Source organism: Gossypium hirsutum, chromosome A11, assembly GCF_007990345.1.
Source record: "Gossypium hirsutum isolate 1008001.06 chromosome A11, Gossypium_hirsutum_v2.1, whole genome shotgun sequence".
NCBI classification, from domain to species: domain Eukaryota; kingdom Viridiplantae; phylum Streptophyta; class Magnoliopsida; order Malvales; family Malvaceae; genus Gossypium; species Gossypium hirsutum.
This window is the reverse complement of record NC_053434.1, coordinates 122232323-122247420: the sequence shown is the minus strand read 5'-3', so window position 1 is coordinate 122247420 and position 15098 is coordinate 122232323. Positions and strand designations below refer to the sequence as shown.

The 15098-nt window shown below is 36.1% G+C and overlaps 1 protein-coding gene and 1 long non-coding RNA gene across 2 annotated transcripts; both read left to right on the top strand.

Moving 5' to 3' along the window:
• The first annotated feature begins 10749 nt into the window (after positions 1-10749).
• On the top strand, positions 10750-12700 carry LOC107923494 (putative disease resistance protein At3g14460). Its single transcript, XM_016853690.2, has 2 exons — positions 10750-11596; positions 11670-12700. The coding sequence occupies exons 1-2, from the start codon at positions 10750-10752 to the stop codon at positions 12698-12700; spliced, it is 1878 nt and encodes a 625-aa protein (XP_016709179.2).
• Positions 12701-13202: 502 nt separating this feature from the next.
• LOC121209506 (uncharacterized) lies at positions 13203-14662 on the top strand. Its single transcript, XR_005904622.1, has 3 exons — positions 13203-13289; positions 13479-13707; positions 14163-14662. It is a non-coding gene; the product is annotated as an uncharacterized lncRNA (long non-coding RNA).
• Positions 14663-15098: the final 436 nt, after the last annotated feature.

Here is a 15098-nt window from a genome sequence, read left to right as displayed (position 1 = left end):
GATCGCCATGTATATCATGATGATTACACTCAAATATCAGCAGAAATCAAATGCATTAAAGCAAAATATTTAGAAAACAAAGCATCAAACATTATAGCCACCCAAAATACTAACCTAACACACTTTAACCCATTTTTTTGCTAACAAGTCTGCAACATAGTTGTTTCCAACGTAGTCAATACCACATTAGTTGATGCACTGCTTTTCTACTAGAATTGATACTTATTGGTATTAGTATATTTCCATGTACCGTTTTGAATTTATCGATATTTTTTAAAATATTTAATATATCCAAATAAAAAAAATACAAATATCAAGTAAATGATTCTGAATAAGTTTCAAAATATAAAATATTTATCAATTATATAGAATACTGATTAATGAACTCCACAAATAAAATTCATCATTCAATAAATTCAATATTAGCAAGAAAAAATAAGCCCAAGAATGAGGAGATTTTTCAATAAAAGAAGCTGAATTTTTTATTATAATTTAAATGTTAAAGTATGCTCAAAAAAAAAATGTTAAACTTTACTTTCTAGTGTAATCTTTTTTTTATTGGTTAATACATTTCAATTAAGTCTTTAGTCTAACAGAAAATAGTTAAAAGTTTTATATTCCAATTCATGTAACAGTCAGTGCACCATGTTTCAGTTATTGCGACTATAATTGGGCGAAATGAGCTGGTGCGAATAATCCAGACTAAAATTTTCACTGGTATAAAAAAGGTGTTGCTTGTTGTGCTATAACACTGAAACAGTGACACCGAGCGGTACAACTGAAACCATGGTGCAGAACTAACCACCATGGTTGCTCACCATTAAAAAAAGCTCAACTCTTTGTAAAATGAATTCCATATAATCCAAGCCATTAAAGAAATATCTGTAAAATGTTAAAATATGAATTAAAAAAAAAACAGGTTTTGCTAGATAATTTTGGTAGATATAATATCGATTTATACAGGTGTGTAGGTGTGTATTGACTCGTAAGGGTTGATAAAACTTATATATAATTTTGGATCACTTTTGATAATTGAAAATTGGGGTGTTTTTAATTATTTTGAGAAAAAAATTGGAGGTTTGTGTTTTTAATTTTGAACTTATATCAAAATATCCCTCTAGTTACGGTTTTGTAGAGGTAAATGGGAATATTATATACCTAAAAAGTTGACTTATATCAATAAGGTCGTCCTCTGCCCCTGAAATAAGAGAAGATGCCAGCTCCATTATGATACACCTGTGTTAAAAAAAAGAAGAAAGTCTTAACCATTATCCTTCCAAGGTGCCATTTTATGTGCGTCATTATCCTTAAATTAACTGTGCAGTGGGGGTTTGGAAATGGTGGTATTGATGGCTATAAAAGTAGCAATAGAGATGTTTTCAAGTTAGTTTCATAAGGTGCAACTTCCTTTGATTATAGAGTTTGATTTGAATACGGTCTCGAATTGGTTGAAATATAGAAGTCTTCGTCCATGGTCGATAAGGAATATGTTTGCAGAAATAGAAGATGGATGTAGACATATTGCTGAAATCCAGTTTGCAGTCACTAATCATAAAAAGAATGGAATGGCGGAAACTATAGCAAAGGCAGGCATGTAAAGGAAAAACTTTTTTAAAGCTGCTTGGTGATTTTCTGCTGAAGCAGAGTGGATGATGCTGGAATGATCTACTGTTTTATGCAGCAGATTGGTGATTTGCTGCTGAAGCAGAGTGGATGATGCTGGAATGATCTACTGTTTTATGCAGCAGAGTACAACGGGGAAGGCTGTTGTTGAAGTTGTTTTTGTCTGCTAACTAGTATTTGCTAGGCTGTTTTGTTTTATTATTATTTTTAAACTGTGATTGAACTTGTTTAGATTGTTCTCAACAATCCTTTTTGTATTTCACTCTTTGAAAAAAAAATATCTTTCAATTATCAAATCTAGTCATAATCATGATGCTAAGAAAATTTCCAAGAGTAAGAAAATCTAGTCATAATCATTTGTTATTATTTGGTATGGATGCTATAGACTTTAGAGATATAGGAGGATGGTAGGAAAAAAAAAGACAGATAGAAATTGGATTAAAATGAAAGATAGTAGAGAGGATTTACATGTTTTCTTGGCTTAGGGAAGGAGTTTAATAAATTGAAAGTGAAATTTAAATATATCTTTTTTGGGACAAAACTCAAACAAGAAACGTAATTAGCGCGACTTAAACTCAAGTCATATTTGAAATAGTGAACACCTAGATCATCAAATGGAGTTCGAATTTATATGTATCTTTAAATAAAATAATAGGAGTTCAATAATTATTCAAATTAATATTTGAAAGGAATTAAATATTTCAATTTAAATTATTAATTAGATTTGGTTAGTAAAATAATTAAAATTGACGTTTTCTTTGGAGGAGTTCAATTATTATTCAAATGGGATAAATATCAAAATTATACATTAAGTATGATTTAAAGTGCAATTGTATATATGAATTTTGATTTTATGCAGATTTACTATTTTGCCCTTTTTTTACTAGTATAAATAGAGGGATATTTTTCTCATATTGACACAGAACACAAAACACAGAAATAAAAAAATTTCTTTTCTTCTCCTCGCCTCTCTCGCAACTCCCTTCTAAAATTCTGCAATTTTCCCTAAATTACATTAAAGTAAATTCTGTTTAGGAATTTGAGTTTTAAGCGGGACCGATTGTGAGCTCTCCAAACTTTCTTAGGAATTGATCCTAGTGTGATTTCTCTGAGAAGAGCAATACCAATTGATCCTTCCTTATTTGAGTGTACGAATATTGAAGCACCGTGTTAACCTTGATGGACGACATCTGCAACACGATTATACTGATTAGGACGAATTCGTTTATAAGACAGTGGTTCTTCCATGGCACAATAAATTTTGATTTGTTAATTCTTGATTTATTTTCCAGTCAGTGCTAACAAGTTTGTTTTGAAATAGCATATTACCAACAAACACTAATTTAATAAATCTTATAAATGAAGACAAAACAAGCTATCATGTATGAAATTTAGTCGAGATAATATTATACCTTTCAATTGGGCAAGTCAAGTTGATTTTGAAGTGGGTCAATCTAGATTGGATTTATTCGAGTTTTAAAATTTCAAGTCACTTCAATTTAGGGCCATTATGGTTTGTGTCAATTTGGGTTTAAATTGTTTTATGTTTGAACAATTTTGGGTTTATGGCCATTTGAGTTTGCCATTCAAGTTTTTCAAATAGGGTCATCTAAAATTCATGTCATCTTGGGTTTGAATCATTTTGAGCACTAATTATTTTTGAATTTAAACAAAATTAACATATTATATAACACGTATAAATAACATGCATGATTAAAATAATAGAATCTAAGCTCTAATACCATAAAAGCCTTTAATATAAAACTAATTGCTTTGGTGTAAAGACTCAACTTGAATATAATATCATTGAGAGCAGCTAAATCATAAGCCCTTACTGCAGATTCTTCGTCATCATATCCACCTGTCACACCAAATAAAGTTTCAAAAAGAAAATCATAAGCTCTTTAGCAGTAATAGCTGAGTGAATTAACAACAAAGCCTTCATTGTTCCAGACCAAATAATCAATTTTTGCACTTATGATCTGTATTTTTGAATTAGCAATCCCTTCATTTTACTAAAACTTAGCTATTCTTTGCAAGTTTATTCAAGTACATGTTAGATTAATAATGTATTAAAAAAGTACAACTCAGATATATTAACAGGGCAAGTTTATGCACGATGCCCTTCATAAATACATATGAGGATCTCCTACAATCAATTGAATCACAAAAATAAGCAGAAGTTAATGCACAATAAACGTGCAAATTTCTGTGTGAGCATGAAGAATACAATCGTAACAAATATATAGTGTTGAGCATTGGCCTGCAATGCAACATATGGCCAGCAACTTTGCAAACAGACCAGCATTGGAGCAGAAACAAGTATAGCAACAAGTTTTGCAGCAAGATCTGTTCATTTTGATTATTTTGTTTCAATGTAACTTAGTTTAGTTACTTTGTAACTTGTTGTCAAAGTTAGTAGGATTTGTCTTTGATTTGAAGTTGATGTAGTAGCTGATATGTCAGCTTACTTGTTTTGTAATTCAAATTTGTATTAGTAAATTAGTGGGAGTAGTTAAATCATTAGGTAATAGTCATTTGACTTGAAAACTTTGTATTTAGTCTTCATTATCAATGAATGAAGTGTGCTGCTGATTATTCATCCAAGTTTTTGCTCAAGTTCATTTTCACTTTTGCTCTCGGTTTCATTTTAGTTCTTAAGCAAATTCATAGTTGTTTGTGTGTTGCTGCTGCCAATGTTTCAACAAATAGTATCAAGAGCCTAAGTCTTTGAGGACCTTCTCTTGGTGGTTGCTGTTTGTTTGTGAAATCGAGCTTAAGAAAGTAGGAAACCGAAGCTATTGAGCTTGTTATAGTAGGATGAGCTTCACACCACCTCCACCTCCTGTGTTCACTGGTGAGAACTACCACATTTGGGTGGTAAAAATGAAAACGTACCTTCAGGCACACGATCTATGGAGTGCAGTAGAGAATGATGTTGAGCCACCTCCATTAAGAGCCAATCCCACTGTTGCTCAGATGAGACAGCATGCAAAGGAGACTGCCAAGAAGCCTAAAGCCATGGCCTGCTTGCAGAATGGAGTATCTGATGTTATTTTCACTCGCATTATGGCATGTGACTTACCTAAGCAAGCTTGGGATAGGTTGAAGGAGGAATTTATGGGGTCTGAGAAGACTAGACAGCAACAGCTGATTAATTTAAGGAGAGATTTCGAAAATCTTAAGATGAAAGAAGCTGAGACCATTAAGCAGTATGCAGACAGAATCATGGCCACAGTGAACAATATAAGGCTGCTTGGTGTAGACTTTGCTGAAAGTAGGGTGGTTGAGAAGGTGATCACCACACTTCCTGAGAGATTCGAGTCTAAGATATCTTCATTGGAGGACTCGAGAGACCTCACAACCATCTCTTTATCAGAATTGGTGAACTCACTCTATGCTTTAGAGCAGAGAAGGGCTAATAGGCAGGAAGAAAACTCTGAGGGAGCCTTTCAAGCAAGGGCCAAAGAAAGCTCCAGTGCAAATCAAAGAGGCAAGAAGCCTTGGCTTTACAAGAAGGATAAAATTAGAAAGGATTCAAGCAAGAAGACCTATCCACCATGCACTCATTGCAAAAGAACCACACACTCAAAAAGAAACTGTTGGAGAAGACTAGATGTTCAATGCTGGAAATGTAAGCAATATGGTCATGTTGAGAAAATCTGTAGAAGCAAAGGCAAAGCTCCAGTACAGCAACAAGATCAGGCACATCCTGCTGAGGATCAACAAGCTCAGGAGGAGCATGTTTTCAGTGCATCTTCCCTTGCAACTACAAACAGAACCAAATGCAGTTGGCTTGTAGACAGTGGCTGCTCACATCACATGGCTGCTGATGTAAACTTGTTTAAGGAGCTTGACAGAAGTTTTAGCTCAAGGATCAGAATTGGCAATTGGAGCTTCATTGAAGCTAAAGGCAGGGGTGATGTGTTGATCAGCTCAAGTTCAGGTAACAAGCTGATTACTGATGTGTTGTATGTGCCCGATATAGACCAAAACCTGCTAAGTGTTGGTCAGCTGGTTGAAAAAGGCTATTCTTTGTTCTTTAGAAGTGGTTCCTGTGTTATTGAAGATTCTCTTGGTTAGGAAGTTGTCACAGTACCTATGGCAGACAAGTGTTTCATGTTGGATGTTAGTCAGCTTGAAAGGAGGGCATATTTGAGCCAAAGTGACAGTGCTGGCCTATGGCACAAGAGGCTAGGTCATGCAAATTTCAGGTCACTTGATTTGCTGTATAAGCTTGGTTTGGCAGTTGATATGACCAAGGTTGAGCCACTTGAAGGTGTTTGTGATGTTTGTCAACTTGGCAAGCAAGCCAGGCTTCCTTTTCCAGTTGGTCAAGCATGGAGAGCTCGAGAGAAGCTTGAGCTGGTGCATTCTGACATTTGTGGCCCAATGAAGACTCCTTCACTAAATGGGAGTAAGTACTTTGTACTTTTCATTGATGATCTGACCAGATTTTGTTGGATTTTCTTCTTGAAACAGAAGTCTGATATGTTTGAAGCTTTTGGAAAGTTCAAAGCCATGGTTGAAAACCAAATCGGTTGTAGGATCAAGATATTGAGAACAGATAATGGGGCTGAGTATCTATCTGATAGATTCAAGAGGCTATGTGAGCAGGCTGGGATCCATCATCAGCTAACCACAGTGTACACTCCTCAGTAAAATGGAGTGTGTGAGAGGAAGAATAGGACTGTAATGGATATGGCCAGATGTTTGCTGTTCCAAAGCAAGCTTCCAAACTCATTTTGGGCAGAGGCTGTCAATAGCTCAGTGTACCTACTCAACAGGCTTCCAACACATGCTGTCAAGGATAAGACACCTTTTGAAGCATGGTATGGACTCAAACCATCAATCTCTCATTTGAAAGTCTTTGGATGTGTGTGCTATGTCCTTGTACCTGCAGAAAGAAGGACCAAGCTCGAGGAGAGGTCTGTTCCATGTATTTTTGTAGGCTACAGCAGTGATAAGAAAGGCTACAGAGTCTATGATCCTTCAACAATGAAGATTTTGGTGAGTAGAGACATCAAATTTGATGAAAAGAAGATTTGGATTTGGAATGGTTCAAATGCTAGTCAATTTGAAGAGGACTCAGCTGAGGACAACTTGGAGCTAGTTGAAAGTGAGCCTAGTAATAGCAATGTTGATGACCTTCCTGTGAGAGGTACCAGATCCATTGCTGATGTTTATCAGAGATGCAATGTTGCCATTGTGGAGCCTTCGAGCTATGAAGAAGCAGCTAAGGATGTGAATTGGAAGAAAGCTATGGAAACAGAAATGGACATGATTCAAAAGAATCAGACTTGGGACTTGGTTGAGAGACCAGAGAAGAAGGTTATTAGAGTTAGATGGGTCTTTAGAGCAAAATTCAATGCAGATGGCTCATTGAATAAACACAAGGCAAGACTGGTGGTTAAGGGGTATAATCAGCAGTATGGAGTTGATTTTGAGGAGACTTTTGCCCCAGTTGCAAGATTGGACACCATCAAGCTACTGTTTGCTTTGGCTGCACAGAAGAAATGGCAGATACATCAACTTGATGTTAAGTCAGCCTTCTTAAATGGCTTTCTCAAGGAGGAGATTTACATAGAGCAACCTGATGGCTTCCAAGTCAAAGGACAAGAAGACAAGGTCTATAGGCTGAAGAAAGCTCTGTATGGGCTGAAACAAGCACCTAGAGCATGGTATGACAGGATAGATGCTTACCTGTCTAAGCTCGGGTTTGAGAAAAGCCTGAGTGAACCAACCCTCTATGTGAAGAAATCCAAGGATGAGACATTGCTGATTGTTTCAATCTATGTCGATGACTTGCTAGTGACTGGAAGCAAGGATGTTCTGGTCAATGAGTTTAAAGCACAGATGCAAGAAGTATTTAATATGACTGATTTGGGGGTCATGACCTACTTCCTTGGCATGGAAGTGAACTAGACTGATCGAGGGATATTCATTGGCCAACATGCATTTTCCTTGAAGATACTTAACAAGTTTAGCATGCAAAATTGCAAGCCTGTAAGCACACCAATGGCTCAAGGAGAGAAGCTGTCAAGCATTGGTGATCATGCAAGGGTCGATGAGAAGGAGTACAGGAGTTTAGTAGGTTGCTTGCTCTATTTAACAACAACCAGACCTGACTTGATGCATGCTGTAAGTTTGTTGGCAAGGTTTATGCATTGCTGTAATGTAGTGCATTTCAAGGCTGCCAAGAGGGTGCTGAGATACATTAAAGGAACTTTGAGGTTTGGCATGTTATTTAAGAAAGAAGAGAAGCTGAAGCTGGTTGGTTACTCAGACAGTGATTGGGCTGGTTGTATTGATGATATGAAAAGCACTTCGGGGTATTTTTTCACTCTTAGCTCGAGTGTGTTTTGCTGGTGCTCAAAGAAGCAACAGACTGTTGCTCAATTAACTGCAGAAGCAGAGTACATAGCAGCAGCAGCAGCAGTAAATCAAGCCATTTGGCTTAGGAAGCTACTAAATGATCTCAATGAAGAGCAACTTGAGCCTACTGAAATCATGGTTGACAATCAATCAGCAGTGGCTATTGCTAAGAATCCTGTTTTTCATAAAAAACCAAGCATTTTAAGATTAAGTTTCATTTTGTTCGAGAGGCTGAGCAATCTGGTGAAATCAGTCTTGTTCATTGCAGCTCACAAGATCAATTGGCTGATATTCTGACTAAGCCACTTGGTGCAGCAAGGTTTGAAAATTTAAGAAGCAAAATTGGTGTGTGTTGCATACAGTCCAAGGAGGAGTGTTGAGCATTGCTGCAATGCAACATGTGGCCAGCAACTTTGCAAACAGACCAGCATTGAAGCAGAACCAAGTATAACAGCAAGTTTTGTAGCAAGATCTGTTCATTTTGATTATTTTGTTTCAATGTAACTTAGTTTAGTTACTTTGTAACTTGTTGTCAAAGTTAGTAGGATTTGTCTTTGATTTGAAGTTGATGTAGTAGCTGATATGTCAGCTTACTTGTTTTGTAATTCAAATTTGTATTAGTAAATTAATGGGAGTAGTTAAATCATTAGGTAATAGTCATTTGACTTGAAAACTTTGTATTTAGTCTTCATTATCAATGAATGAAGTGTGCTGCTGATTATTCATCCAAGTTTTTGCTCAAGTTCATTTTCACTTTTGCTCTTGGTTTCATTTTAGTTCTTAAGCAAATTCATAGTTGTTTGTGTGTTGCTGCTGCCAATGTTTCAACATATAGGTCCCAACTACGACTGCACAAATTTTTCAGTCCTAGGTTCTTAAATAAATTATAAGTTTCTCCATAGTACATCGGAGGTCAAACTTGTCACATTGCTGCTCATTTATTCTTATTTTTTATCATTGAGTACAAAATCATTTTTATAAATTAGGCTTGTTTTTGAAAGGCAATTTATGTAATTTTAGCTCTTACTATTATTGAGGGGTTTCTACTTTAGGTTCACAGAGTGTGCCTGTATTAGGCTATATTCTAACTTAAAATGAAGACCACCAATTCTGAATTAAATAATTCTCAAATTGGTTTCCCTTGCCTTTTTAACTATGCTTCCTCCTATGGGGGTTTTAACTCAATTTTACAGTCCATTACTTCTGAGTCATGTGATTACGGTAACTTGGATTTACTTCAAGTTAAGTTGAAGGAGAAGTTGTCTGGGAAAAGATTCTTGCTTGTTTTAGATGACATTTGGAACGAGAATTATAATGATTGGACCATTTCACGGTCTCCGTTTGGAGCAGGGACCAATATCATTGTAACCACTCGTCTTCAAATTGTTTCATCTATTGTGGATCCGCTCAAGCTTTCCGTTTGGATAAATTATCAGATGATGATTGTTTATCCATACTTACACAGCATGGATTAAAAGCCAGAAATTTCGATGGACATCTCCTGTTTAAAGAAATTGGAGAGAAAATTGTTAGAAGGGTTTACCTTTGGCTGCAAAAGCCATTGGAAGCTTGCTACGCACAATTAAATATCATCGAGAATGGGAAAGAATACATGAGAGTGAGATATACCAGAAGAGCAGTGTGGCATAATTCCAGCTTTGCGATTAAGCTACCATCATCTTCCGTCATACTTGAAACGATGTTTTGCATATTGCTCCATACTTCCTAAAGATTATGAATTCGAAGAAGAATAAATTATCTTGTTATGGAGAGCAGAAGGTCTCTTGCAACAAAAAGCTATGCCTCAAGTTAAAGATATTGGAAATCAATATTTTCAAGATCTAGTGTCCAGGTCATTTTTTCAGACATCTAGTAAAGATAAGTCCCGATTCGTGATGCATGATCTTATCAATGATTTAGCTCAAATAGTTGCAGGAAAGATATGCTCCAAATTGGAGAGTGATAAGAAATGTAAGTTCTCAATTCACACTCGACTATATTGCTGAAAGATATGACATAGTGAAGAAGTTTGAAGAGTTTTGCCGAAACCATTTTTCATTTAAAAACGGTGGATCGACTTTTTAGAAAGCGAAAATGGAGTCGCCACCAATCTATTTTTTGTTTAGGTGTGATCAGATCACCTAGAGATTTGATTGTTTTAATAAAACATTTTGGTTTACTAAAACAATGATTTTGGTCTACGAAATTTTGAGAAAATAGGTTCGAGAGTCGGTTACGTATGAGGAAGGATTAGCATCCTCATCACGCCTAAAATAGGTTCGAAATTTTGTAATGCATGACCTTATCAATGATTTAGCTCAAGTAGTTGCAGGAGAGATATGCTCCAAATTGGAGGGCGATAAGCAACGAAAGTTCTCAAATCGCACTCGACATTCTTCTTATATTGTCAGCACATATGACACAGTGAAGAAGTTCGAAGCATTTGATCAAGTGAAACAATTACGTACTTTTCTACCCTTAATGTTTTCTAGTAATTATTATTCGGGGCCTTTTTTAACTAATGTTGTTTTGGTTGATCTGTTGCCAAGACTTGGCTACTTAAGGGTGCTTTCTTTGAGTGGGTATAAAATCACTAAGTTGCCTGATGTTTTTGAAAATTTAAAACATCTTCGCTACTTAAATTTTTCTGGAACCGAAATCAAATGCCTACCTAATTCTTTGTGCACTCTCTACCATTTGGAAACTTTATTATTAAAAAATTGTTACGGGCTTCAAAGATTACCTTCTAAGATGGGAAATCTTGTCAACTTGCATTATCTTGATATCAGAGGTGTGAACTCAATAGAAAGGATTCCTTTTAGAATTGGTAAGCTAACGAATCTTCAAAGGGTATCAAATTTTATCATAGGGGAAGGTGAGGGACATAGTATCAGAGAATTGAAATATTTGTCAAACCTCAAAGGTGATTTTTGTCTTTCTGGGTTGGAGAATGTTAATGGTGAAGATGCAGGGGAAGCCAAGTTAAATGAGAAGCAGGGGATTGATCGATTGGTACTGGAATGGAGTCGAGACTTTCGGAAAGATACAAGGGAAAAAGAAGTTGAAGAATGGGTGTTAGACTCTCTTCATCCTTCAAAAAAGCTTGAGCAACTCGTCATTCAGAATTATGGTGGTTCAAAATTCTCTGCTTGGATTGCAGATTCTTCCTTCAAGAATATGTTGTCACTGGAGCTTCACGACTGTAAAAATTACAAATCTCTACCATCGATTGGAAGGTTGTTGTTGTTAAAAGATCTTTCAATTAGTGGTTTGGATCAAGTACATAAGATTGGTGCTGAGTTGTTTGGAGAAAATCAATCAAATGCTTTTGCATCATTAGAGTCTCTGTGTTTTGGCAATATGCTGAAGTGGGAGGAGTGGGACCTATGTGAAGATGATGAGCAAGTATCGAAATTCCCCAGTCTTCGTTTTCTTTCCATCAGAGAATGTCCTCTATTGCTGGGAAGGTTGCCAACCATCCTTCAATCCTTGCAGAAACTTGAAATCTATGAGTGTAAGAGACTGCTAGTTTCAATTTCAAGTTTTCCCTTGCTGTGTGAATTAAGCGTTATAGGGTGTGAGGAATTGGTGGATGAAGGTTCTTTGTCTGTACAAAAGGTTACCTCTTTGAAAAATGTCTCTTTCAAATATTTCAAAGTTTAATATTTCAGCAGAGAGGATGATGTTGGGATTTGCAAAGTCCAAAAAATTCGTGATCTCTTGTTGGGAGGAGTTGGGATCTTTATCCCAAAATGGGTTAAGCTTAGTTGGGCATCGTATTATTACGATTGCGGATTGTCCCCAATTGGTCTTTTTGGAAACAGAGGAGAGATTGCAACTTGACAAGATTCCAGGTGTCGAATCTCTGGAAATAAGGGATTGTGAAAGGCTCAATAGACTCCCAAAAGTATTACATGCTTTCCCATTCATTACAAGAATACAACTTCAAAACTGTCCAGCCTTGGTTTGTTTTGCAGAGAGTAACTTTCCTCCTGCTTTAAAAGAGCTGAGGATTGTGAATTGCGTGAATTTGCAATATTTGGTTGATGAAAAAGAAAATAATAATAAGAGTATGAGTAGCAACACTTGTCTTCTTGAGCGCTTAGAAATAGTCCTCTGTCCATCTCTAATGAGGTTATCATTAAGTGGCGATATATGCAATCGTCTTCAACATCTCGACATTAGCTATTCTCCAAAGCTAAGTAGCTTATTTTTAAATGCCAAGTTACCCGTAATGCTTAAAAAGCTATATATTGGAGCTTGTCCAGTGTTGGAATGCATTGCCCAAGACTTCCGTGAAACCACTGATCTCGAAAGCATTTGTATTTGGAGTGCTCACAAAATTAAATCATTACCGCGGGGATTAGACAAGCTCAGCCATCTTCAGGAGATTCAATTAATTTCGTTTCCAAATCTGGTTTCATTTGAAGAAATTGGGTTGCCCACCACAAATCTCGGAGTACTCACGATTTCCAGTTGTGGAAATTTTGGATCCCTTTTCAAGTGCATCAACAATTTCACCTCCCTTCGAAAATTAAAGGTGTGGGAGTGTTCGGCTGACATATCCTTTCCAGAAGAGGGCTTCCCTACCAACCTCACATCACTTGCAATCTCAAACGCACCCAAAATTTATACATCACTTGTTGAATGGGGATTTAACAGACTCACCTCTCTTGAAGACCTCGACATCAGCGGTGAATGATGCTCAGATGTGGTGTCATTTCCAGACGAAGTGATAGGAATGATGCTGCCACCTTCTCTCACCAATATCAGCATCCGTAGATTTCAAAATTTGGAATTCATGTGCTCCAAGGGCTTACAACACCTCACCTCTCTTCAACTATTGGGCATCTCTGATTGTCCTAAGCTCGCCTCTCTTCCAGAAAAAGATATGCTTCTCTCGCTTGAGAGGCTATATATTTCCAATTGCCCGTCGCTAGAAGAAGGGTGCAGTAGGGGTAAAGGACGAGAGTGGTCCAAGATTTCCCACATACCTTGTGTTCAAATTAATTATAAAACAGTCATCCCGAGGGAATTACATTGAAATTTAAGCAGCAAAATCTGGTATCGATTTCTACAGACTCAAACCACAGATGTGAAACGCATTTTAAACATTTACAAATTTCATAGCTTTTTTTTTATATATCTGATTGTCCTCATGAACAACATGATAACAGAAATAAGTCTTATATATTTTGTATTCAATTTTTGCAGGCGTTGAAGGCTAAATTGGCGAAAAATAGTGGAGAACTTCAACTCATCTGCTTCAGCTTATTTGATATAGTAAAGCGGTTAGTCAATTCTCTGCAACATTTATTCAGCAAATTCAATGTTCTGATTTCATTTGCATCTTCTAATCTCTAAGCTATTTGGTATATGAGAATGGGGTTTTAGTTAAAAATATTTGACATTTCGTAGTACTATTAACCAATGGTTTTTCCGAAGAACAAGTCTTTTACGTGATAGTTTGATCCTTCCAGGATTAATGGAGGGATACAGGACACGTTACAATATGGCATTAGAGAGCTCAATTTAACACACGTAAGACAACAGAGTTCCCAAAATATTGTTCCGCCCAATCTCAAAGATGTCCATCTTAGTTTTCCGAATTTCTCAGACCATGAATCCATTCAAAGGCTGCATCAATTCACTTGATGAGACATTGCTTCTTTGATCATGTGGATTGAGCGACATATACAAACTCACTGTGTAAGTGATTGACTATATGACTTTATTTATTCCGCTTTTACTTAGAGGTACAAAAATTCTTTATTTTCTAGCCAAAAATAGCAGTGACTAAGTGACTCACTATATCTTGACTCTCTAGCTTTTAACTTTGTGGTATGAGTAAAATGAATCAAATGATATATATACTGTAGCAGTTTGGAACTAGTTTCATTGCAGCCCTCTTTTAATGTTGCTTTTCAGCTTTCCGGTCCTGTAGATTGGCATATTATCTATCAATCTTTTAATGAATTTCCCCTGCTTTTAAAGGCTTCAACTGTGATGTTATCAATGTTTATGATAGGGTAAGTATAGGTTATATGGAGAATTTGTTCTTCTGACATTCCTTTCCTGTGTTAGAGCATATTTTGGTGCTTGGTACATAGTTGTAGTTGAGGAGCCAAATATGTTATTTATTTAGCCTTGGTACTTTCATTCAGCTTTGGGAACCATGAAATTGGTGGCAGTTAAAAGGCCAAATGGTACCACTGGGGAGGTGTACGTACCTTTGGGTGATAAACCCTTGAATGGTGGGCATCCAAAGAGGACAATACCTGCTTATGGGCACAACAAAAGCACAACGTCTTTGGTCAACAGATGTTGACAAAAGGAATGGAGGGGCAAGTTTTTTTTTTTCGTAATGCTTTTAGTATCATCTATTTCTATCTGCACAAATTATGAACCTGTCTTAGGTCTCCATTAATGATTGATAAGAGGTTAGAATGTTTTAAATAAAGTATTGTTTTTGACATTTTGAGATTGTTGATCACTTGTTAATTATTATTGCCGGGTATTTCTCAATATGTGGAAAGTGTATAGTTGATGTTCGTTTAGAAGATTGCTCAAAGTTTGTGGATAGTTATTGTGGCGAGGTATTTTATTTTATGATGTATTTCCATTGTAATATCTATTTTTTAATAATGAATTTCATCTTTGGTTTTTCCCGTGGATGTAGGGAATATTCCCGAACCACGTAAATCATTATGTTCACTTTCTCTACTTCTTTTTTTGTGTTTCGAATTTCTCATTTTTTTTCTCATCCAAAGCATAATTTTAATAATAAAACAACCAATCACTGTGTAACAAATCATAAAAATTCAAATAGCCTTATATATCCTAATGGTTACACTCAAATATCAGCATAGATAAAAAACATCAAAGCAAAATACTCAAAGAAAAGAAAGCATCAAACATTATAGCCACCCAAAATACTATCTCTACACGGTTTTACCCATTTCTTTCAAACAAATCTGCCACATAATTCCTTTCAAGGTGGTCAATACCACTTTGGTAGACGCCTCACTTTTCTATTGGAATTGGTAGTACCTGTCTATTTTGATGTACTGCTTCAAATTTATCGATATTATAAAAAAATT

Coding starts and splice junctions, on each gene's coding strand:
- LOC107923494 (XM_016853690.2), top strand. CDS start 10,750: ATGGGAAATCTTGTCAACTTGCATTATCTTGATATCAGAGGTGTGAAC. Junction 11,597..11,669: donor TGAGGAATTGGTGGATGAAG/GTTCTTTGTCTG, acceptor TTAATATTTCAG/CAGAGAGGATGATGTTGGGA.